Source organism: Oxyura jamaicensis, chromosome 5 (genome assembly GCF_011077185.1).
Source record: "Oxyura jamaicensis isolate SHBP4307 breed ruddy duck chromosome 5, BPBGC_Ojam_1.0, whole genome shotgun sequence".
NCBI lineage: Eukaryota > Metazoa > Chordata > Aves > Anseriformes > Anatidae > Oxyura > Oxyura jamaicensis.
Window position 1 is genome coordinate 38,816,210 of NC_048897.1, and position 26,779 is coordinate 38,842,988.

Here is a 26,779-nt window from a genome sequence, read left to right on the forward strand (position 1 = left end):
TGATGAAAGCAATCAGTGCAGCAAGAACAACGCACTCCCCCCTCCTGAACATGAGTAATACCTAACTTCTCTACTGCCAAAATATCTCCCTAATTTCCCTTCATCCCAGCCCTATACTGTTCTAATGAATAAAGAACAGAAGAGCTCTTCCTCGAAAACTTCAGGGTAGGAGAGTCAACAGTAGGAAATATGGGGCAGGGCTAGAGAGGATGAAGAGAGGGATAGGAAACATTTTCAATTTTCATCAACCTGACAGCAGAGGCCTAGGAATAAAAACCGTTTGTGATCCATCTTTTCAAGAGGACTAATGCAAAGAGAACCTGTTCAAAAAAAATGTCAGAAAGACAAATTAATAACCCTATTGATTTTCCATCACTTGGGCCATCAATCTGAATGGAACAGACAAGTAGGAAGCTGCAATGAATAAAGCTACCCAAGCCCCTGTATAGCTGACAGGCAGCTCTTCAGGGAGTATTTTGCTATAATCATAACAAAGATTCCCTAGTCAGCAGTGGCTTACACCAGCCAAAACAGACTCAACTTTCAAAGTCATAAACTTTGTCTGGAGGGCAGGACCTGGGGTAGGTTGGTTCTCTTTCTTATCAAGGTGAAGGAAACCAAGCACTAGCAAGTGAAAGGGACCCTTTGGGACTCTTCCCACCTGACTTCTCCCCCACATTCCTCTGGTCAAGAAGGAACCACCAAGGACTTTAATGGTTTTGTTGTTTGCTTTTACTAGCTGACAAATAATCTATGTTCAATCAGATAAGCCCAGCGTTGCTGTGGTTAGGAAGGGAGACTAATCATCTCTATGTTCTGCAGTGTAAGGGCCTACGTGTCCTATGAAGCAAACTGGAAATTTTCTTCACTTTGCACTTCATGAACTTCACTTGGTGCTGCACTTGGTCTTCATTGCAGCTTTGGAGGAGATCACCAAGCACTCATCACTAATCTTAAGTGAAGCGGAGCATGATTTGCAGCTGCAAACACTCTCCAGAGGAACCGCAGTCCAGACCACACATCCAAGCAGTATGAAGACCTCGGAAAGCTCATTCCCAAGGTCTTCTTCAGCTAAAAGCCCTTGGTCTGTAAATCAGGTGTAATCACAGCTACTACAAATTCATATCAGAGTTCCAAACAGACAAAAAAATCCTTATCCCAGCCATCCTAAATTGACATTAAAGAGCTCCTCATATTAATCTCAGAAAGGAGCTAATGCTATCTTATTTCATTTATGACTTGTAGAATAAAAACTTGGGGATGCAAATGGGCTCTATGCTCGGCTATGCACACAGCAAAGCCGAGAATTGAACCCACGCCCCAGAACTCCACTCTAATTCTTTAGGCATTATATTCTACTTCTTTGCAGGAAGATGGCATCCTCAAGAAATAGATACATTAGATAATACATTGTGTACTGAACAACCAAGGATTAGCAACAGGGAGAAAAGAAAGTACATCAAGTTCTTCTCTAACGTACTTGGGATTTTGATTATTGTCATTTGCAGTTCAATTTAATATTCCTAAATATGAGGGCCTTGAAGGCACTAGCCAGCTGTATCCAAGCATTTTGTAAGAAGAATTAAGTTTCTAAGGGCCGCCCTGCAGCAGCCGCTCTAGATGCCTGGCCAAAGCCTGCACAGTAATGCCAAATTCCAACAAGGAAAAATGTTCAAAAGAGATTAAACCCATCATTACCAGTGACATGAAACAAAGATGACAGACCAGGGGAGTCATTAACACATGAGCACAATTCACCTGCACAGAAGTCTGGTATAAGACAATGATTTGTATTTTTCACCCCGTTTATTTCTCTCCCATACAATGCAACTGTTAGTTGAACAAATTTGTTTAACAAAGTTGGTATTAACCAATCAGGTCATGAGACAAGGAACTATTTCTTCTGCATCTGACTTGCTCAGACCTTATCCTCAATTCCATCTGTCTCTACTACTTGTGCTCTGGAAAAAAAATATAGAAAGCAGGTATTACTGTGGAGAGAGATTTTCTAATGATACAGCTGTGTTTTAATTAACAGATCTGCAGACAATTTAAGGGTGCTCTGACTTAGGTGTTGCATATGCTCCAGGTATGTGAGCAATACTTTGCTTTCTCCAACATTTGACATACAATCCAAACTTCCACTATTACCAGAAGGAAAACTTCCAACTTCCCATCAGCATATGAGAACTTTTTACAGGAAAATGGCAAAGTCCTTTATTAATAAATACGGATCAGTTTATGAACAGGGGATGGTAAATTGAGGCATAGAAAGGCAGATTATTCTTCAACAACAAAACAGTGGAGATGGTAACAGACTAGAAGACTGAATTTCAGCCCTATTACCCAGTTCCTGGTTTACAATTATTTCTGTTTTACTCTACTGTAACCTAACCCTGTTCCAGTGTAATTTGCTTCCCCTCTGGTTCTCTGTTATACTCTATTACAGGCAGCAGGCAGGTCTGCAAAAATACCTAACAAAACAGAATGCTCTCGTGCCATGCAGATATTTAAATCAATTCATCACTATGCAAATCTCACAGAATGGATCTGACTTCCCGTATCAAATACCTCTGTTAGTACTCTCCAGGACTCCCTGGTGTATCTGAGATGACTGTTCTCAACTCCACATGAGTTAGCGTGTCTCAAGAAGCACATCCCCAGCCCAAATCACTGACCTGGGAGGTCTCCTGTTCCTCTTCACTGTGTGTGATAAGGGCCATGCTGCCAACAACAAAAAAAATCAGGCACAGGAAACAGGGGTGGTGATGTTAACACAGCTGAAGTTGGCAGTATGGGAGAGAAGAGCTGGGCTGGGACACACAGGGAGCAGGCCGATTTTTTTGCCCCAAATCTTAAGGTGTGTGTGGGGGTGTGATTGTTAATGGTCCACTGAAAAGAAAGATCTGTGATATCCAAGATTAACAAAGACAGCAAGAGCTGCAGCACGGTCCTAAGAAACAGCAAAGCATAGCAGTACTACTCTCGTGCTTCGTTTAACATGGGATTACCTTGAATACAGCAACACTTGCTTTATTATTTCTAATGGGACGGAGAGGAGAGGCAAGACTCAACTGTTGAATGGGCACGCAAGGCTACGCTCGAATCGATAAATCAGTATTCTGGGGCAATATCAGTCTGATAGCTTAGCTTTTATTTGGCTATGACTTAAACCTGCTAAAACAAGTTTTAACGCAGTTTGAGCACAGAAGTTAACAGCCTGCAAGACAGGTGAGAGCAGTCAGTAAATTCACAGCAGGACATGGACAGCCCTGTCTTGGAGAAGGGCAGCAGAGGTGGAACAGAAGCACCATTCACAGCCTGTGAGCCCCAACCGCGGGCAATGCTGGCAGGTCAGCAGCCCCAGGACCGGGAGGGTCCCCATCCTGTGTGCTGTGGTACGAGCGATTTCAGCACAGCTATTTCTGAGCTGCCCTGAAATGAGCAGTTTGTGATTTGCCAGCAATAGCGAAGGCTGTAATGCTGACCCCAAGTGAACACCGCTCTAAGCCAGGGGTCTGCACCCTGAATACTGAAGTTGCATACTGAAACTAACTTAGATTTGCTGAAAAAAATCCAAGCTGTACTATATAAAATACCTTCTTCCTGACCAAAGCTTTGAAAACAGAATATTCAAAATACTTTTTTTATGCTCTATTAACCACTATATGCAAATTAAATATTTATCATTTCTGAAAGTTAAAAACAATTTAATTTCTAGTTTGTAGTTAAAAAAAAATACTGCTGTATTTGATAACAGCATCTGAAAGAAATTAACTCCCATAAGATTGGTGATACAGTTTTAAGCTCTGACGCATTTCAGAATGTTAGAAGAGACTTCAGCTGCGGGAGTTAGGTTTCTCATTTGTAGGTTCAGTTTTGTTTATTTGGGTTTTAACATTTTCACAGGGGGGCGTTTCTGTTATTTTTAGGCCACTGCATCTCTGTTCAGGTGATATGATTTTTTTGCAAGTGCTATCAAAAAAGATACAAAGAACAAGTCCCTGAACTAAAGAATAAATGCATATATGTATGTATACACTGCTTGTCTCTCAGCACTCGCAGAATCTATCCCACAGACTCATTAGATAAAAGTCACGTTTTCACTATTCTAATTGAAATAGGTTTAAAAACAAAGCTTCGGTATTTCAGCTACACAAAAATAATGGATTAAGTTATTTAAATGTTTGCAAAGGTACAGAGAGTAATGTCAAGGTATCATACTGTGATTACTTTAAGAAATTTACTGGGGCAAGGGACTTATCTGTAGCAGGTCACTTTCCCTCTAATAGCATTCCACTGGTGCAGCAGCTGTCACACCGACAGAACAGCCCATTAAGTTCTCAGCCAAAGCCGAGGCTCTCCCTGCACAGTGCTCTGCCCCATTTCATACTGAACTTCACCTTGGCGGTTACGTGCTGCTTTAGGAAAATATGTCCTCTACACTTAGCACTGCTTCTTCCAGACCTCACTCAGATATTTGTAAAAGTAACAGCCTAAGACCGTAGCAATTAAATGCTCCAAGCCGACTAGCTGAAATCCTTACCAGAAGTGTTCAGTAACCATTGAAGAGTTCTTGCTCAGGAATAAAAGAAACATGTTTCAGATACTAACTATTTCCACACACTAACTGTTCTCTAATGCTTACATAATTTCCCTGTCTGCATGTTTTCCAGGGGACAGTGGAGGTTGCACAGTATCACACAAAGACGCAAATCTCTATGCCTCAAACTTAAGAATGCAACTGATGTGGTAAGGATTGGGAATCCTGAATCTCATGAGTTTTACACAGCTCTGTGTGCCCTCAATGCGTGTGCCCTTTTACATCTTTGGGCATCAGCTGTTACCCATAATATATGCATTGTGAAGCCAAATTAGTTGGCGTTTGAAATGGGCAAAGACTGTGAGCATTAGCACAGTGTCCCTGAAGTCCATCTCTCCATATGCTGCTTTGGTCATTTGAAATTTCCAGTGCTGAGGGAAATGGCTGCCCATGCTACTCATCTGCTCTTCAGAGAACTGGTGCCAGAGGGCCAGACCCACAAGCCAAACTTTTCATCTCCTGGGTGAATTTGAATAATAGGCAGGTAGAAGGAAGTGGAGAAGCAAAGAGAATATTTCCTCCATTAAGTACAGTATTTTCTGCATTACTAGGAGTAGAACATTAAGCAGAGCAAACAGAACATGATTTCCCAAGACAGCAAAGTTGTCAAAACTGCAGAATTTGTCTGAGCTGGTTTTCCACCTGACACAAGCATATTTCATACATTTCTCAAAATACCTTATTTAACTTTGCTTCTCTTTGAAAGAAAAGAATATACCTTTGATCAAAGCTATCCACCAGGAACACCACCTTTTAAAATGATAAATGCATCATTATTCAGACTACTGATAGAAATTCTTTGGGAAAACAGTTCTCTGTACCTTGAGAAAAAAAAAAGTTAATAGAACAGGATTGTATTAGAGGACAGAAATGCTGACACTAGCCTTGATGTATAGAAATCAGCATTCTGAGAAGCAGGACAGCTGGACAGGACTGGGCCAAATTAATTCAGTATCTTCTATCATGCAGGGACAGATAAAGGTAAAGGACCCTGCACGCACCTGCTTTTCCTTGTGGACAACACCAGCACTTTTGAAACAACATCAGGAAAACATTTTGTGGGAAACCAGTTATTATTAAGCTTACCAAAGCAATGTAAAACCTATCCAGAGGTGAAAGTCCATTGTAGACTGACAACATTTCTGGTGGGCTCTCTAGGGCAGAGCAGCAGTGTGCCTGAAAGCTCTTTTCATCAAAGATCACCAGCCACACAGAGAAGAGACTGACTGTGCTGCACCAAGATCACCCTCCTGCTTGAAGGGCAGAAGGGCTGTGAAAGAGCCACTTACCTGGAACCTTTGTACCAACTCCAGTGACTGGCTGTCATTCTGGTCTGCTTCAAGGATGACATCTGTCAGTTTATGTATGATCACATCCAAAGGGCCCTGGTCTTCAAGGGGTTTGGTGAGGTCAAGCTGAAGAGAACAGAGAAATCTTTTGTTAAAATGTGGAGGATCTGAGCCTCTTGTCCCTGTCCAAGGCGTTCCCATCACACAGGTGGCATTCACATGCTGCCTTTATTTCGGTATATTACCTAAACCCCTGAGAAATGACATGTCATAGGCTGACGAAAAACTTTACTCAGATATTTGCTTCTCAGCAGTACACAGCTAACTTCATGAAGAAGTGGTGAAACTGTTGCCAAGCATCCTTCATCCAAAGGCCTATCGTGCTGCTTCTCCACCCTGAGCAAGTATTTCCCACTTCAGCTCTCTTCCCCGTAGTTACACGTACACACAAAAGGAATGAGCCAACAATAATTAGTGCCGCTAATAAGAGGAACGCCTACCGTGCCCTTCAGCCTTTGGGACTGCACGGAACAGCACCCAGGGCAGTAACACAGGTAACAAATATGCAGCTGAGGATCGCTGCAGGCTCATCTGCTGCAGGGAGAGCACCAAGCTGTAGGGAGGAGCACTGTGCCCAGAGCACAGCAAATATGCTTTGGCAGATAGCTGGGTAGGGGAACACAGGTTTGGGATGGGCTCAGCAGAAATTCCAGACAGCAGGGAAGGGCCCAACAACAGAGGCAATGTGTCACAGGGCTTGGTCCCCAGTACCAAGGCAGGGTTCAAGGAGAAGAGCAGCTACTTGTGCTGGAAGAGGGTGGAGGTAGGGATCTCCTGAGGAATCTTAGACAGGGCTGCTGGACCTGACGGGATGCAGACATGAGCCCTAAGAGAACTCTAATGTCATTGTGAAAGCTCAGACTCATCCCACCAGGCCATAAATCAAAGCAGTAAAGATTCCTGCTACATGAGCAAAAACCCTGCACCACGAGGACCACCCTGCTGCAGCACAGAGACCCGCAGAGGCCGGAGGATCTCCACCCTTTGAGGTTTTCAGACCTGACTGGACAAAGCCCTAAATAACTGAATCTGAATTTAAAGCCCAATCTGCTTTGATCGAGATGACGTACTAAAGACCTCCTCAGGTCCCTACCAAACATCCCAATCCCACAAAGCGACTTATCGGACCTGAACGTTTTTACAGTGCAAATAACCAAGCAGGCTCACATTCTCGCCAACATGCCAGGCTGCCTGCAGCACGAAAGCCGCCACAACATCAGCTGCTGCTCCTCCAGCAGCGGCGAGAGGCACTGCAGCAGCAGCAACTTACGCTTGCAAACAGCAGAGTGGAACATCTTGGAAATGGAAGACAGATGCACGCTGCGTAAACTGCAGATGGCATCTGCTCCTACAGGCACGGGCACGCTTCTTCCCACGGCTGCCTCTGCTCCTGTTCGCTCTGGCACTGCAGGGGGTGCCCGGCAGGGAGAGGAGGAATGGCCAGGAGAGGCTGTGGGTGCTCTGTTCCAGGAGATGCCCCATCTTCACCGTCTCGTTAGCTTGGGTCTTGGGATACAATTTCCCATTGCGTAGAAATGGCTCTGCTTTGAATTAAGGAGTGCCTTAAGGAAAGTAACGGTAAGACGGGATGGGATGGCTGGAGCCCGAGCACCAACAAAACTAAAGCAGCAGAAATTTCACAGCCTTTTGACAATACTCCAGCTGCTGGTCTCACTGACCTGTGTAGCTGTTTAGGCACTCCAGGCTTACTCGAGCAAAGTAACCGGAGTCAAATTGTGACACAAGCAGCCTTCCCAGCAGAGACCACCTCTGCCTGCACATTACATTATGCTCCTGCTAATGGTCACAGGTGGAGGCTCTAGTGCTATCTTTGAAGTACTCACGCAGATCCTAATGAGACTGGAAAACGTATTGCACGTCTTCTGAGGAGACTTGGAGGCACCGTTTACAGGCAGGCAGCAGACCCTCTGTATGGGAAGGTGATGTAAAAGCAAAGACAAACAAGACGGACCTGATGAGATGCTCAGGGGCATGGCAAGGCAGTCCGCAGGAGGCCTGGTTGTGCTAGCACATTTAGGCTCCCATGGGCAGTACAAACCTAAGTGTCTGCAGAATCAAGGCAAAATGATGCGAGTTGCAGCTTAGCTAAGGATGTGGAAGGAGACCATCAACTTTTGAAACCAAGTTCCAAAAAAATAGTTAATATCCTTAAAAGAAATCTCAGATAATCACACAGCTTTTCCTGATTTTTTTCATCTGTCTATCGCATCTGGAAGGAAACTCCAAAACAAAGGATCCATTCAACAGAGTCGGAAAGTTCCCAGTTGCCAAAGTACAAAAACGTGAATTAATCCTTTTTTTCAGGGCTTCCACTTTGAAAAACAGTGAGAAGCAAGTATCTGAGATTGGTTACCCCACCACGTTGTTACTGCAGTTGCAGCTCGATCTGCACAGAAGCACTCAGAACCCAAGAAAACAGTCCTCCCTTTCAGCCCTGACCCAAGAATAGAAGAAGCTTTCAAGGCATGTGCAGGCATTTTCAGCAGAGCGTTTTCCAGAAACATAAGACATCTGGGCAGGATAACTTCCTCACAACACTTGTGTCAGCTAAAACCAACAGGCATATGCCAAGCATGTAAACAGAATGCACCTACCAGGATTTGTGAAGGCAAATCAGAAAGTATTAAAAAGGGGCCCTGTAACCGTGCTCAGCTTCCTCCCTCACAAATAAAGTGATCCTGGACGTGGCAGCACGCTCAGGCAGCTGCTCCATGGGCAGCTCAGCGATCACTTCAAGTGGCTCAACAAGGGCAGCAGGTACATTTCGGCCACACAAACCTTCAAAATTTGATCCAAGATTTTGTGGATTGGAGGATCAAACTGCTTGCAAGAATAAGTTCTCTGTGTTCCGGGCCATGCTGTGGAAAGCAAATATTTCTGAGCTGTGTGGAATTTGGAAGCGTTCCACCTTCCTTTTATATACCAAGGAAAAAGAGTTGGAGAAAAAAAAAGGGTTTGAGGGGGGGAAAAAAGGAGCCTTTTCAAGTGGAGTATCAGACCCAATCACAAGTCAGTGAAAGTACAGTGCAAAATTTCTGATGGCCCTCTGCTGAGGCAAACACTGATTCATTGTTTGTCATCAGCTGGAATTTGAGCCCTCCTACTTCCCTTCTCTTTCAGCATCTCTCTCTCCAAACGATCTTTGCATTTGACATGATCACCCCAAGGTTTGTTTTTGAACAGAACTAACGCCATAGCAACAGAAGGGAGAGAAAAGATTCATCAGCACTAGCTTGAAAAACAGAAACCATAGCCATGGCGTGCTTTCTTCTGCAAAGTAGGCTATGGTCTGTATTTCCTATTCTGCTTTCATAAAAAAAAAAAAAAAAAGCCAGCTGGGTATTGGTTTCATGCCATTGCTACTTACCACCAGAACCCAGCAGAGATCAGGTGAATGACGTGGAAGACAGCGTCAAAGCTGTGCACAATTTGTAGAAAACACCAGATATGAGGCATTTGCCTTCCCAAGTTTTACAAATCCGTATACAGAAGAAAGCAACTGCTAGATAAATGCTCTCATCACTACACTGCTCACCTTCCAGTAGAAAAGCTGGCTGGGAATTAAAAAGCAAGCCATGCTTAGAAACCTCTTGGCGCCTCCAAAGCAAGTTGTGTGTGCACGGCTCCATCGCTGCCCTCCTCCTCCCTCCCCTCCTTCTGCTGTCCTCCAAACACACAGCCAACACGTTATCCAAAATCATTATACAGGAGGGCAAAAGAAGTTTGTTTCCATTAAGCGTAATTTGTTTAAAGTCTTGGGGCTGTTTTTCTCCGGAACGCTGGCCATCCATCCGCATCGTGGGGACGGGCGGCGTGCCACTGCTCCCCCCGGTCCCAGCCGCAGCCCCGCACGCCGGCAGCTCTGGGAGCAGAGTTCAGAAATAAAGCTAGGTCCAAGGGAAGAGATCTGGAATTGTTCAGTCAGGGAAAAACAAACAAACAGCCCTGCAAATGCTGGATTTAGAAAAAAATAATCATTTAGATAAATGACTAAAATTTGTTTTTAATTTTATCAACGTTCCCATCCATGCTATCATCAACTGTATTTCAGAACCTGGCTCAGCAGGATTGCTTTTTTTCTTTAAAGCTCTTTTGCAGAAATAATTTTTGCATTACCATTCGTGTGAAATGAAGCCTTAATGCCAACCCGTCCTGTTCTCCAAACTGAAGATGAGATCTGCCCCCTGCTACATCCCTGAGGAATTTACAACACATTCCTACCTTTCCATTTATTCATATTTTTCTCTTAATTAAATTCCATTAAAAATAAAATAAACCTCCTTTTCTTCAAGCATTTTGCTCCCAGCCTGTAAGCAGCTAATGACCTCCACTCCCCAGACCGCTGTTCTGGCTTTGTTTCGGGTTTTTATTTGATCTGCTGCTTACAATACACGTGCGTGCGCCTCTGCAAGCAGCCTGTCTTGCTGCAGAGGAAATTGTGAAACTTTCACCCAAAGGGGGTGACTGAAGATAAGGAGAAACCATCAGAGGTGATAGCTTTATTCTGAGCCTTCTCACTGGACAGACGCAAGATCAACATTATCTCAAGTGCTAGAAAGTTTAATTAAATGCCACAAAAGGGGAAATTCTGTCCCATTTTCCCTCCCTTCTGGTAGAAAGCCATCAATGCTCTGCAACACTTCCCCAACCCAGAGCCCAAAGTCTGTGTGGCAGTTCCAGCATTTCCTGGCACAGAATCCTGCTCCCTAGGAACCGGACGCGTAGCACCAGCCTGACTCGACCTCTCTGCTCCCTGACCCCCGAGGCTGAATACGGTGTTTTCTACACACATCTATTGTATCCTGTTAGCTGGGCATTCCGTTACGGCTGCACTGACCCCAAAATGCGTGGGGTTTAGTTCAATCATAATTCTCCTCCTTCAACTCCACTGAATGTAGACCTCCAGGTTATAGTCACCACCTTTCTCTGCTGAGGTTATTTTCTACCCTGCATCTTATCACAAATTTGTCCCAAAACATTGTAAAACATAGCCTCTTCTTTCCCCAGCCACAGCCCTGCTGTTTAGCTCCGCTGTGCATCAGTGCTGTGCGAGTCACGCTGAAAAACAGGCACGGGCTGTGGGTTAGAAAGCCAGGTCTTCAAGAAGCTGAAGACTGACAGCTGATGTATTGGCGTACACTGCTCTCTCCCCAGAAAGCTCAGAGATGAAAGGCTCCAAAAATATCTTAAGCATTCTGGAGAGGGAAGAGAAGAAGTAAAGATCAATAGTGCCAAGTTCACTGCTTTGCACTGTAGAAAGTAAAGGAAACAGAAATACACGGGCAAGTCTGATTACAGGAGGGAAAATGTTTGAGTTTGAAAGGAAGGGGGCAGAAAGCAGGAAAATGGTTGTGCATGTCTACTTCTACCCCTGCACGTGAGATCCTCAGAGGCAGTATGGAGCTACAGCCTGGCTTGGAAACCTGCTTGCTCTTGGGATAAAACCAGGGAAGGACCAAAGCAACTCATTCCCCCCTGCTAAGCCAAATCCTGCGGGAGCTGCCCCGTCCTGCCCCTCCACCAGGGCATCCCCACAGGCCCCAGTGCCAGGTCCACACAGGTACAGAGCCAGCACACACGACTCCAAGCCAGAGCCCACGAGAGGTGGCAAAGCACATCCCCAGACACCGAGCGGAAAGACACTTATCTGGTGGATGAAGAGCAGGTAGCGTCACTGATACACAGCCTTTCCACATCTCCTCAAATATTTACATATTCAATCTAAATAAGTATTAAAACTTTTAAATATTTAAGACTCGCTCCCGGTCTCTCCAGCCAAGCAAGCCAACGACCTCAGCTGTCCTCATGCACAGCCGGCTCAGCTGCTCAGCACTGCTGCTGGGGCCAGAGCACGCAGAGCAAACATAACCCTCCCTGTGGCAGAAACGCCAGTCCTGCCCCATTGCAGGGGGCAGACGCAACCCCAGCCATCAGAGGCTGCAAAGGAAGAGTAAGAAGCTCACCAGGAGGACCTATTTTCTCTCTCCACCCCCTTCCCCAGCCATCCGTCCCAGTGCAGGGTCAACCTCAACACTCAGCAATCTGAGCAAGGAAATCCGCTGGGGAGAGGAGACTTCCCCCGGCCCTCCCGCTCTCCCCTCAGCCCGACGAGCACCACGGCATCGGCAACCACCGCCAGGGCAGGGAGGAACTCTCTCCCAGGCAGGAAGGAAACGCAGCTTCAAAACACTGCACCTTTCTGCTCGTCTTCTCAGAATCGAGGAAATTCAAGAGCTGCTGAGGAGCTCACCTTCTGCCCCCGCAGGAAGTTAGCTCTGCGGGCTACCTTCTGCCGCCCTGCGCAGCTCAGCTGTAAGAGTGCCGCCAAAGGGAAAGGAAAGCACGCCCCGCGCTGGGACACGCTGTTCATATTCCCAGATGGCAGCTACATCCCCAGGAGCCAGGTTTGCCTGAAGGTGAGGAGCAGCACAGCATAAGCTACGAAGCCCTGCTGGGCTCCCATTTTCTCAGATACCGAGATGTTAACACAGGAGGAGCAGATTCTGGGTTTAACAGATGGTTTCTTTGCATTTTCTGTCACTGACGGCAGAGCCGATTCCTTTGCATTCTGCTTGGCACGAGCTGCCAGAGGATACGTGTAAGCACTTTGCATGCTTGCAGGAGCTACATGCTGCTGCTGCCCTGGGAGCAGCCATCTCCAAAAGGTCTGGGAAGGGAGAAGCTGTATTCTAGACAAACAAGGCAAAAGAAATCCTAGAGGTTTGGGGCTTTTCATTTTATGCTACGTGTACTGACATACATGGCCATCATTTGCAGATCAGTTTGCTAACCTCCACGTAAAAGAACAGCACTCGCACACCCAAGGCTTGTCCCTGGAGCAACAGCGAGCTCCTGGCTCCTCCTCAGCCTGCAGAGCACGGGGAGAGGTGCCCCCTTCTCCTTCCTCTGACCACTGAGCATCACCCGCCTAGGAGGGCCAGCTTTTGCCCCTTCACCCCCTGGCACAACAGTGAATTCCACGTCCAGGCTATGGGCAAAGCTTTTCACAGTACGGATTTCCTTTCCAGAAGAAAGTGGGGTTTTTCTTTCCTTTTTTTTTTTTTTTTTTAATCCAATAACAGAACTTTGTTACTACATTGTTTTTGATTAAAAAAAAAAAAATCTAGGAAGGAAAATACATCTCTGCTTAGTTTATCTCCTGCTTTTATGTACAATATTTTTTTGGCACTTGCAGCAAGTTCTTTCCAGAACTTGCAAAGATGCAGGAACAGCTGTTCCTGAGCACAAAACTAAACTGCAAGCTCTGGTCCCATTCGGGCTGGATTGCGGCAAGCAGACCTTGTAGGCAAGTGGTTAAGCAGCTCAGCATCGTTCACGGACGGTCTGAAAGGCAACTGTTGATTTTCAGCACTGCAGGAAGAATAATCAATGTTACTCACATCCAAAAAAGCGTCTTGCCAAGGGTTTCTTCTGAGGTCACAAATGCTCTTGTGGATTAGGAAGGGCAGCAGAACAAATCCAGAGATTAGCAGAGGAAAAAAGTTGAACAGAAAATGTGTGACACGGGAGGATTAGCGCTCCAGAGGAGGAAAGCAAGTGATAGAAAAACAAGATCCTGAGCAGAAATCGCAATAGGAGGAACCTGCTGCTGAGACGGCCTTGCTTTAGTTTCTGTACCTGCCAGAAAAATGTTGTTCATATCCGTCAGATTAAAAGACTAAGTAATCCCTGAAAAGGAAGGTATGGGAAAGTTACAAAGGGGCACAGAAAATTTCTGGTTCACTTCTCGAACTTAAAGCTTTTGAATTAGCAAGTCAGATCCAGAACAACCAGGAAGAATTTTAATGTTTCCTGGAGTGAACTGGGTCAGCTGCAGCCCAGTTACTGACCTGACAGCTCTATTAATCAATCATGGGGAGAGCAGGCACTAACGGAGGAATGGAAGGGAGAAGCCATCCACGGCGAACGCTCGAAGCAATCCAGACGCCAGGAATACCGCAGCCCTCCAGGCAGCACAGCCTGAGCAAGCACGGGGATGGGAGGGGGGTGCACTTCTCCAAAGCTTTCAGAGCTTCATTATAGCACTGCATAAACATTCAGAACATCGAGACTGGACATTACTGCAAATATTTATTTATTTTTACTAACTACAGGATACCGAGATAGTTCAGATGAAGGAAAAGCGTACTTCTGAGTGCTGCTCTTGGAGCCACGTAAACATGTGCTGCATAACTTTGCTGCGTCGGCAGTGGGATTAGTAAGTAGGACAGCTCATCCGTACAGAGCCCAACACCAGCAAGCCTGGCTGCCATCCTGCATCCTAAGGGCTCAGAACTGGACTCCCAGCACACGGCTCAGGCTCAGCTTCAGGACAATTCGCCTCCAGGACCTGCCAAGCAGCAGCAGCAGGTGCTGTGGGTGCAAGACTGCTGCAACTCTCCTTCTAGCAAAGCTTCCAGCTTGCAGAGCGAGGGGTACGGCCAGGCCTCTGTCAGCCTCTTCTGTCCACAACTGGCACAGAATGTCTGGGTTTCTAGGTTCCTCCTCCATTCTAAAGAGATGCTGGATGACACAGAGCTGTAGGCAAATGCAGGTAGCATCCAGGGCACATTTGGTCCAGTCTGCTCATCGTTTTGCTGAATTTATGTGCTCTTTATATTGTGTTTATATACCTTGAAATACCAAATCCCTTTGAAACAGGAGTTATATAAAGTCTGCCTTGTGCTGCGGAGGTTTGACAACCCCACAGCATCAGTTAGACATAGCCAGATATTAACGAGAAACAAAACAAGAGGAACTGCATCGTTAGGGGGGATTCGCTCCTGAGACTCAGAACAAACCCTGGCGCTGACGGGATGGTCCAGCTACTCCTGAGCAGGGATTGCTAACGGAATCGGAAACAGAACTGCTAGATCAAGCTGGGTTAGCTTAAATTACAGGATAAAATGGTGGATAGCCAAGCTTCCTTTTTTTTTTTTTGATCTCAGGATGATGAACAGATAAATTAAGGGAAATAATTAGCAAAGACAGCTGAGCTGTGAAAAGCTCAAGGATTTGAATGTAAAGAGGCTTGGCATTTCTTACAGACATATTAAACACCAAAATGTATTTTGGAATTACATTAAAAAAGAAAATATGGGATCTGTGCGCAGCAAGTGCAGGTTTAATATTAACGATAATATAGGAATGTATAGGAATGGCCCCACATTTTGCATAGATATTTTGCCTCAATTTTCAGCCAGAATAAGGATGCTGACTATAGAAGCATGGCAAGGTGGCAAAAAAAAAGATGGGTACAACGATATCAATGGGTACCAGCAGTCAAAACTAGAAATCACGGACTGAGATTCACTTCACCCAATTTTAGAGTCAGTAACTGCATTGTCAGTACAGGCTTTTCAATGTAGTCAGCAAGGAGGAATACATAACTACCTTGATGTTTTAAATTTTTCTAGCTTGCTTTAGATTCCTATTCTAGGATACGAGGAATTGTATCTGAAGTATGCCTGACCAGAGGGAGCCTGGCTGAGGGGCATCAAGTGGCTCTGAAGAACTTAACACAGGGGTTAGGGGAAGCCACCTCTCTCCTTAACTGGGTACTTACTACTAATAATTAAAAAAAAATCCAATTAACCAAAGCATGGCATATGAAATCTCAGGATGGAGATACAAGGGTTCCACATAACCGCATCCATTATGGAGCGCTTCCCAAATATCAAAAAAAAAAATATTTATTTGGGAAGGAGTAGGAGGGGGAAATTACACCTCCAGACCAGGCAGCTGACCTCGTATTGTACAAGCATTTCAGCACCTTTGAAGATGGTAAATAATCAGATCCCCAGAGGTAAATAAATAAACATGGTGAAACATGGCGTGGGTCTACAAAAGATGCATCAAGACATGCTGTAGGACAACTGATGCTCTAGACGTAGAAAATGCAAAGCTATTCTCTCAGACATCAAAGCACACAGTCAGGTAAAGCTGAGAACAGCAAGGACTAACTGAACAGGAAGGGGAGCTAAATAAAAGAGAAAGCAGCACTAGCAAACCAGAGTGTGCATGCTTGCCTTAGGCACTACTCTTGTGACTGTTTTATTTAATATTTCCATTAGCATCTTAGGACAATAATTAGATTACTGATAGTCCTTAATTACACAGAAGTGTGACTGACCACCACGCAGAGAGAAGTACCACGCAGAAGGGAGAAGCAGAAATGGGACAGTGTGACTAAATACAAAATGAAGGGCTGCACATAGGTGGGCTAACAATGAAAAAATCTGCCCTATTCTCAGGGCAGGATGCAAGCATGGAAGCTGAAATAGGACTGTGACACAGATAAACCCAATTTCATCGGGATCAGAAATGGGGTTTTAGATGAAGTTTGCAAGAGTCCAGTTAAAATATAAAGCTCTACCAGACTCCAAATGGAACAAATGTGCACAGATTGGGTCACTCATATCTGGAAATATAAACTGAAAATGAAACTAAATGTTCAAGAATTCAACCAAACTTTGACTATATATATATAATATTATGTGTGTGTGTATATATATATATATAGCTACCTTTGGATTGGGGAGTGCTCATCTCAAGAGCCTAGAAAATTCCTTTTACACTTTTTTCCCCACAATCACGGTCATTAAAAACTATGAATAAGAGCACTTGGGCTAATGCAGATTCTTAGAGTGTTACTCACTTTCTGGTAAGAAAAGGCTTACCACAATCATTAAACCTGCTGATGCACTTCAGTGCTGATCTATTTTATGCTATAAATTTGTATTCTGGGCACGCAGTACAACAAAGATCTGCTACAGGAACCTGTATGGTCCATGACCTCCCTAAATACTCTTTTAGGAATTAAAAAAAAAAGTAGGAGGTGCAGCAGTGGAAAAGCCTTACATTTCAAATTATTCACTCGATCTCATATTTTATTTCCATTATAAATGGAGTTCTAAATGGGTACTAAATGAGTAGCACACAGACAAGATTTGGAACAAAAAAAAAAAGACCATCAAAAACAGCATTCAAGGAGAAGCAGGCGAAGAGGCACTCTGTCATCTAGCTGTAAAAAGAAGTCTGGCACACTCCGTAATTCTGGGCTCTTTCCACACCCACCTGACTGAGGAGTCTTCCTCACCAGATGGAGAAGGAAGCTGTGGTTCCTTCTTCGGCACCTCACCAGACTTCTACAAGGATACTGCAGGTATTTTTTCCCCATTATGATGGCTGTGCTGACTTAAAGCCGTGATGTGAAATTAGGTCAGAACTTTATTTTAATTAGTTAATAATAGTTTCGGGTGCCATCTCCCAGTTCTATGATCTGATTGTTGGGGCTTTGGAATGACATTTCCCATCTCACACTATTAATTTTCTTTTCCCTTTCACTGTTTGAAAGGCTCAAACGAACAGGAAAATGACTTCCTATTCAGGGAAGACAGTGAATGCAGCAGTAATTAAACAGCCTAGAAAAAGAACAGCTGAAATTGTAGTTCTTTATCTTCATTCAGCAGTTTTTACAGGAATCTCAGGAGTTCCTGTCACAGCAACAGGTAAAACATCCTGTTGGATGGAAAACGGGACCTATAAATTGGTGGTACACCTTCATCAGACACCAAATCATTCAGCATTCATACTAATTTTTAACGTGCAAAGATAGGAAGAGAAGGAAATAGATTAAAAATACAAAACAGAGGTAGAGTATAAAAAGCCTGTCTGTGTAGACTTCATATCCTTTTTTCCCCCAACTCTTGCTTTGCCATGCTGCCTATGAAACCTTTGCATAAAAGTCACCTCTAAAACAGCCAAAATACAAGGTTTATGGTGATAACCATGACTGTCTCGTGTCATCCCCTCACCTCCCATAACCTATCTGCTGTCCCTTGCCTCATAGTAAATTCTGTGGAGTAGAGATGCTTTTTCCCCTTGATCCATGTTTGTCAAGTGCCCACCAAACTTCGCTATCAGTCTGTGACAAAAGCTTTGAAACACTGGGGTTACACACAAATTCTCCTGCCATTACCCCCAGAGGACTACTTGACTCCTTCTACTGGCTCAGCCACATATAGACAGTCAGGAGTCCATGTGTATTAGTCATGACAGCCCTGAGCTCCAGATGCACCAAGTATTGGTGCCATGCAGGCAACATAACCAAGCCAGTATTCATCCATACATATTAACTCAAGTCTTGCATGTGCTTTCATGATCGCTTCCATCCTTATAATTGGAATAAGGTTAATAAACCCCAGAGAAGTATGCATTGGTGCAACACGGAACCTAAATTAACGTGGCTTCCAGATGGTCAAAGACACACCAAACTACTGGGGGCAGAATAAGATTAACGCGGCCAGGTGAGCAGAGTGGCATCTCACCTAAAGTTAGAGATTTGGTCAGTAAGAAAGTTGTTCATAAAAAGAATGGAAGTATAACACAACACAATACATATTTTCTCATATTTCTCATATATATATATGTATACTCAGACATGTTTTCTTCTTTCCCTTCCCTTTAGAACTAGTTAACTTTCACAGATGACACACCAAAGAAGAAATCTCCGCACGTGGCCACTCTAAGCCACCTTCTGAGACTGAGAACTGAAGTCTGGTTTCCACGGATTCCCCACAGCCTATTCTCACCTGTGTAGTACTTATGTGCCTGGAGGAAGCACCTAGGTTTGGGGGACGGAAGGGAGGTTGAAACCATTACGATGCAGCTAACTGACATAGCTTCGTGTTCAGAGGAGCTCACAGACAGCAGCCTGCTGACACCACCGCACGAGCACTGCCTCCTCCTTCGCCTGTCCCGTACCCAAGAGCCGAGTGCCTTGCCATAAGCGGTCATCTCACGGCTGTCCGAGCAGGAGACACTGCAACCACGTACCATCGTTGGCACACCTTTCACACCCAGATATTTTCCCATACAATTGAAAAAGAGCCTGTTTGTTGACAAACCCCTTCTGTATGCTTCCTGACTGGTCTTCACTGTTAGTCCAAGTATCTTAAAACCTTTCTGGCACAAGCACAGCTGCAACTTCCAGGGCAAATTTAAATTTCCAAACGAATAAACACTTTCTTTATTAAAACAAAAAGATCTGAACAAGCTTCCCATTTTAACTTATGGCAGGATTCACATTCGAATATGCTTCATAAAACTTCAGGGAAAACTTTAATTTAATGAGGATTTTAATGGACTGTGCTGGGGTGAGGTGAAGCATACTTCAACCCCTTTGCACTCCCTGATTTATTGTACCTGTTCAATTCACTAGCACAGAAAAGCTGACTTAACAACCTCAGATGCCTGGCAAAAAGAGTTCCCGCAGACAAAGTTTACCCTGAGCATCATAGCCGTGAAAAAGAAGCTCGCTGCTTCCCAGCAGGAGCCAGGAAGGCAGTTCGGAGAGGCTGTTTCCCCCGAGCCCCGCTGGCAGCGCAGCACGAGCACGCACGCTCCATCAGTGATTTTTCTAGGAGGCCAGCTGCACAGAGCTGTCCAACTCCTGATGCTCCTGTCACCACAGAGGGATTAATACTGAGCTTCCCGACCACTACTCCCCTCCCTGCTGCTTTGCCTCTCCACAAGTACCCTTTATTTCCCTCCATTCCTCTGTGGCAGATGAGGATTACTGCCCAAGCAGCATCTCGGTGCTCTAGCAGTTCACGTTGCTGCGGTTCCCGTCCCACAGCCCTCGATGCTGTCACTCTCAGCTGGTTAGACAGGAAACACCGAGGTGTGCGACCCAGCTGGCCCCTGTCACAGATAATGTTATCACAGCTCCAATTGTTCCTGTCTACATCTGCTGGTGGGAGGAAATAATCTACTTGTCTGAGCTGGAACAGGGGATGTTGGAGAACTATGAATCAGGAATCTGCTTGTGTCAGGAAACTTCGGCCATATGTTGCATTAATAAAGGTTTTTTTTTTTTTTTTTTTTTTTCCCCTGTGGCTGTGCTAATAAATAGCAAGTTACCATCATTTCTCCCTATTTCTTTCTCTTGCATGGTAGCAAAAGGCAGGATGGGGAAGAGGTGGGGTGGAGGAAGGCTGAGCCCTACATGGAAAACCAGAGGTGAGCCTTCCCATGCCTCACACAGGCTCCTACACAACTGCAGCCATAAGCAGAGCGCAACGTGTACAAGGCCTCTGCTGCAGTGACAATAACGCTGCTACAAAACAGGAAGCGCTGCAGGATCCACATGCATGTGCTGAATCGCTGAACCCCAAGCCAAGCCCTCAGAAAAACACACAAAAACAATGGAGGCACTCTCCAGGCCGGCTTCCTATTGACCTACAGGAGGACAACGCTGTGGTTGCAGACACCGGGAGAGCCCATCAATGCCAAGCTTCGGGCAGCTTTGCTCTGTACAGCAGCATTTCAAAGGAAAATATAGGTTTTAATCATTCAAGTTGCAACATTTTAACTAAAGCATAATGAAATATGCTCCAAAGCATCATACTCACCTCGAAAAGGCATGTTTTGTGCCCTATTATTACCATCATTACCCCTATTAGTTTTAGCAAGCTGGCTTCCTTTAAGCCGCAGTAGCCACATTAGTATGTTCCAGAAGTTCACCATTCGGCAAGCCATTTAAGTCCTTCCCCATTTCCCCCCCTTGCAGCTCTACCATTAACCTGTTTTACTTTGTGTCTGATGACTGGATCAGGACATCAGAGACAGGCTTAGGCAGCCACACGAGCCGTGAGCCTGACAAGAACGCACGGCTGACACACTCTGATGGGGCCTCTCCACAATGTCCGAGGCCCCAGACCAGCGGCAGCACACCAGGGTCCCGCAGGTCGCTGCGGCGGTGAGCTCAGCACCACTTGTTTATGCCGCTTTCACAGCGGGCCAGGAGCACAGGCTGTGCCTACAGCCCAACCGCACGGAGATAACCCTAGCTTGGGCAGTCTCCTGCCCTTGATTCAAAATGCAGACACCTCTCCACACTGGTTATTTGCCAACTGCCATACCCGAGTGGCCTACACCGCATCCTCTTTCACTTATCAATAACTTTATTGTTTTCCCCTAAGAGAAGCAAGCCATGGGACTACTAACCTATTCTGAAGTGTGTAACTTCCTTTTTTTTTTCTTCCAGTCACCACACTGACTGGCTTCACAAGGATGCTGAAGGCATGGAGCTGCTCCCCGATGACAAAGCTCCCCCCGTTAAGTGCAGCTACTTAGGCAAAACAGTGGGAACTGACTTCTGAAAAAGCAGCCTGTTTAGGACTGGTTGGAATGGGGTTGGGTGGGAGGGAGTTAATTTTCTTCACAGCAGCCTGCATGGCACTGTTTTAGACAGGTGACGAAAGCCGTGTGGATAACACCAATGTCTCAGCTGCTGCTGAGGGCTCGCAGCATTGAGGGCTTCCGACTGCCACTGCCCCACAGCGAGCAGGTCGGGGGCAAGAGGCTGGGAGGGGACACAGCGGGGACAGCTGACCTGAACTGAGCAAAGGGATGGATGGTCCATGCCATGTAATGCCATGCTCAGCAATATAGCTGGGGGAGCTTTCCAAAACAGCCACTGCTCAGGCACTGCCTGGGCCTCGGCCTGCTGCTGGTACACGACTGGTTTTGCATCTTTTTTCTCCACTCATTAAACTGTCTATCTCAACCTGTCAAATTGTCTTTTACCTCAGCTTTTTTCCTGACTTTTGCCCTTTTGATTCTCCCCCCTTTTCCGCTAACAGGAAGCAAGAGGCTGGGTGGGGGCTTAGCTGCCAGCTGTGGTCAACCCACCAAAGGGGTGTACAGAGTATCTGCCAAATTTGAGCTCAAGCCACTGCTAAAACACAGATTTAAAATCTGCTACAGGGTTAAAATTAAAAGAGAAAAACATGCTTTAAAACATGTGGCTAGTAGAGGCCAGTTACTCCTATTGTTCAGGTAACATCAAAGCTCTTTTTGAAAGCCCCCTTCCTATCTCTATACAGCCATAAGCAGACACTCTTCTGAGCTGGAAAGACATGGCAACTGCAAAATTACAGCCACATTTTGCATATTTATGGCAATGTGACATTTTCAGTTGTGTGATTTAAAAAGGAAACTCATTTCAATATCGATGGATCTCAAGTTTTCACATTCCATTTTTTCCCTATTACATCTTTTTCTCCAGTTATTTCAGCTGTCCAAAGGTTTTCATGTCCTTCCAGTAATATTTAAATGCACTGACCGCAAGTGCCCTCTCAAATACGGGCACAAAACCAATTTCCCTAACTTATGGCTATGAAGATGGCCAAGAGGCATTCCCATTTTCCTATGAAAATGAGCTGGATATCTGATAACCATCCCTTAGCTAGGCCATGGCGTTACTTATATACCACTACTGCTGATCGAGGCCTGGCTGAAGAGAACACAGGGGCACGTGTGCCTTAAATGTGACCCACTCCTGAAAACCCTTAGCCCACACAGCTCTCACCATCGCAGGCTCTTTAAGGAAGGAGGTGACAAGCGTGTCTGTGGCATGGCATGCCTCCAGCAGGCAGGGCAGCCCTGTGAAGTCAGCTGCTGTTCAGACCAGTGGCAGTGACCACAGCTAACATCTCATTTGCATCTTCAGTGGAAGCAAACTCTGCGGACATGGGTTAAAGGTGAACAAAGAAATAACAGTTTGATTTTAATCGTCCGTGTGTGCTCTGAAACAAACATTGAAAGACGTTTGGCTGAGATGCTTACTCTTACTCTTGTAATTCTAAGTGAAATTTGAGTGCAACTATTTGCTCAAGGTCTGTAAAATTTCTTTCCCAATATTGATAGTTTAGCTAAAGACAGAAATCATCTCAGGAATTTGTATGAAAGCTTACACATTCTCCTCATAATTACTGTAAAACCTCAAACACGAGGAAGGAAAATAGCCCTAAGTATGTTGTTTTCAGGTTACTAACCAGTACATCAGGCTGTCTCTCTTTAATAAGCCCACTTCTCCAGTAACTGATCAATAGCGGGGAGGCAGGAGATGGGGAAGGCTCAATATAGAAGTGTTATTCAAACACCACAAGATCCAAAATAAAGCACAATACCAACCAAGCAGAGATACAGAAGACCTGGCCTTGCTCCAGAACACAATAACCATTTGTCTTCTTTGCCAGAGGCAAGCAGCAGCTGGGGATGCCACTCTGGGGGGTAAAATAGCACCGCACTACAGCTGGAGGATTACTCCCAGGAGTAACGCAATACATAAGAATAAAAGATGACAAGTTAGATGAATGCCCTCTGAGAACCTTTTCAGAGAGGACCAAGTGTTCTTTAGGAGAAGCAGGGAAATTAAGGATTAAAACACTACCAGCAGAGTTTTCCTAAATTCACTCGAGAGTAAAAACGAATCTACAAGCAAAAGGCTTCATCTGAATCAGCCCAAAGTTCTACAGAGAAACCCTGGAGGGCAGATCCCAAAACAAGGGAGATGCCCAAATGGCAGTTTGTGCTAACAGAGTATTTTCCTAGGATCGAATGAGCACACTTTGAAACACTCCTAAGAGTTTGCAGGATGATTTCACACACACCAGTGAAAACTTCTAAGTGACAAAAAATGACCATTTCACAACATCACAGGAAAAAATGCAAAAATCCAGGAAGTGCTTTTTATCATTTTGTTGTAATACCTGCTCTAAAATTAATTTTATTTTAACACCTGTAAACCTGCCCTGCAGCTAGACCAACCCTTTTGGGAAAGGCATTGTAGTATAAGACTGGATTCAAATAGAGAACCCCTCTCAACGCTGACGTTGCAAGACGCAAATGCTCCGTAAAGCCACAAAGAGTTGCATTTTCTACCCCTGTTCACTTATCAGATGACTGCTTCAGTAAAAATATACTCAGTGAAAGCAGAAGTGTATGTGCCTTAAAAATACACATGTGGTAACATAATCAAACTTGCAAGAAGGACCAGAAATACAGGAAGCTTTCTGCTGGGGAGCGTGGGAGCTGAACTGGAAAAGACTTTGTGAAGTGCAACCAGGAGGAAAGAGATGAAAGGGAGAATAAACTTCTATCATGACATCAAACTTTTTTATAAAGTAAATTATAGCCCCTTAAGCACCACTAAGTCAATACATGATATCCCTGCTAATGACATGGAATGGAAACTATTTGTCTTCTGCACCTTTCAGTGCTGCCAGGAAAAAGATCACAATAATGCTGAAAGGCACATGGTGACCAGAAACAAAAGACAGGCTCAATTTCCATAAAAAAGGCTAAACATAGCCTAGATACCCAAGGACATGCACAGATTAAAGTTCCCAGATCACAACTAAGTTTACTTAGGTAAGTAGGTCTCCTGGATGGTTAGTTTGAAACTGTTAGCTTACAACCATACAATCAAATTACCGTAAGATAAAGCCTGTGGATTTACAGCTCATGAAGCGTATTGAAGCCAGCCAGCTGTGCAGTAACCCTACGTCATCCGTGATCAGCTTGTGGTGTGGCAAAATAGCAGTGTCTAAAAGGTGCCTTGCCCTTCACAGACAAAATGCCCAAGATGAGAAGCATGCAAGAAGGGTTAACCAGGACTTACGTGATGAAAAGAAGAAAGGAAACATATGTGCTGATTAGCAGGAAGACTTCCTAGCAGCAAAACATATTAGGCTATGCAGTACTTTCCCATAGGAGCTGGGGAAAGCCCGATCTTCAGAACTTTTTTTTTTTTTTTAAATGCACACTGAACAATAGAAAAGAATGCAGGAAGGAATCCCGCACTTCGGGGAAACTTAGTGGTGGCTCTTCCACCTCTGCAGAGTTCCCCTCCTTACGTTGAGCTAGAAAAGTTCTGTGCAGGTCTTTTCCTGACCAGGTCCCCTCCTGCATTTGCAAATGACTTACTTCACTGTGCAGGGATTGCCATGTCCTTAAGGAGGTGGGTGTGCAGAGTTAGTGTTCCGGGATATTAATAAATTGCTTACTACAGACATGTGTCACTCAAGCTACAGCTACAGCATTCCCAGTAAATCTGCTCTGGGGTTTAACCCACGCTTACAGGGCTCAGCAGTGTGCACGCAGCAGGCCATCCAAATGCAGTAATAACATGGGCAGACCTACTGCAGCTGGAGTTCAGCCCATTTACTACCCCGTAGCAACGCATGGCTGAGTAACCACCGCACTATTAGCTGTGACCTACAGCTATTTACAAAGGGACATGCCAAAGGAAAGGTAGTTTGGTGAAGTGCTGTGTGTTGTAACGCACGCTGTGATTCCAGGCACTTCCTTGCACCCACTGCCACCAACGCCCAGGATTTTTAAAAGTCCAGTTCATTTCATGAAAGGGTGAGAGCTTCTCCCTTCAGCCCAGAAACGTAAAGAAGTGACTGTTTTAGTATCTGGCAAGTTCATAGTCTGTACAGCATGTGCACTTTGGCACCAAACAGGCTGCCAGTGCAGCTGGGAACGCCCTGTGCAAACAGGACCCATTCTGCTTGCAGCCCAATACGCGGGCGCAGGGGGACCTGGCTCAGCAGCCGCGAGGCAGCAGAGGTGAAGGAACGTGTGCTTCCACGGCACGTCCTGCCAGGGCGTTTCAACACCATGGGCATCTGCCTCTCATACAGATGCTGCAGGAGACGGAGGCAGGTCGTGAAATGGATGCCCTGTCATGTTTAATACTGCAATGAGCAACTGACAATGGCACCTCAAGGCACGTCAGCCTCTCTCCCTGAAATCTTTCTTCCCCTTCCTTCCTCTATGCATCCCACAACCCAGGATGACCCCAGAAAGCGCAAGGACCAGAGCAGTCATCTCCAGACCTTGCTGGTAATGTGTACTGTGCTGTGGGCAGGTCACCTTTGGCTTTCCTGCCAGCGGTGGCTATTTTAAATGCATTATTGCCTGGAGACATAAGCGAAAAGTTGAGGAGAAGCTGAAATGTGCTGAGAATCACTAAATTTATCAATACACACTGCAAATTCTTTCTATGGTTAAACCCAACAAAACATATGTACGTGTGTAAGATACCTCAGTCCCTTCTCTACTTTAACACAGCTGATCCTGTAACATAGGAGGAAACAAGAGAACAGGATTATTGATAAAATTTCAGAGAGTTATCTATGCTTTTTTTGGACTCAGCTAATTCACACGTGCCACAGTTGGTGACAAAACAAGCTACTCCCAGGCAAACAGAAAGGCAGAACTACTTCAGAGCAAAACGCAGCCACTACCTGCAGCACCCGCAGCAGCTCCTGTTCTGCTGGGGTGAATACCTACGGGGTGCACGTGAGAAAATGCCCCAAGCAGCTGCAATTGCAAGAGCGCGTTCTTAAATCATACTGATTTTGCATGAACTCTCACAGAGCTAGTGCTGCAAAACTAACAGAGGTAAGGAAAGAAAGGCAAAAAGCAGCAGCTGAACAATCCGGCCCTAGTATAACAGACAAACAGAAAGAAACAGAAAGGGCTGCCCATGCTGGTGACCGCGGAGTCGAGGCGCTGCAATCCCGTTGTACCAGATCATCCTGGTGAGCATGCTGAGCCCAAAACAATTCTGGCCGTGGGCCAAAGTAAGGCCCAGAGAAATTACGAGTGATCCAAAGTCTCCCACGTGGGAAAAAAAACAAAAAACAAAACAAAACAAAAACACAGGTATTTTAACTGCTCGGAACACCCACCACAAACTGGCTCATAACATCCGTGGCTTGGTTTTTGTTTTGCTGCCTTTGCATCTCTCCGCCGTGCCATGGGACCAGGTTTTCCAACTGTTTGTTCCCTCCAGCAGCTTTTCACTCCTGTTCCAGCAGGATGCAAGTTGTTGGATGGGGCAACTCCACTCCAAATCCTTCATTTGCAGGCTGATAAACTAAAGGTTATAAAAGGCAGCTTGCCAAATCCATGACCTAACGCCCTCCTGCTTGATTTGAACCATGAT

General features: G+C 45.2%; 1 protein-coding gene across 2 annotated transcripts in view; it reads right to left on the bottom strand.

The window, feature by feature from the left end:
- The window catches only part of ITPK1 (inositol-tetrakisphosphate 1-kinase), a 135,696-nt gene that overhangs the window by 61,883 nt on the left and 47,034 nt on the right, over nt 1-26,779 (bottom strand). For both annotated transcript variants that reach the window (XM_035326844.1, XM_035326845.1), the window contains exon 4: nt 5,893-6,018. In XM_035326844.1, the coding sequence (XP_035182735.1) occupies nt 5,893-6,018 (126 nt within the window). The remainder of the gene's footprint in view (nt 1-5,892; nt 6,019-26,779) is intronic.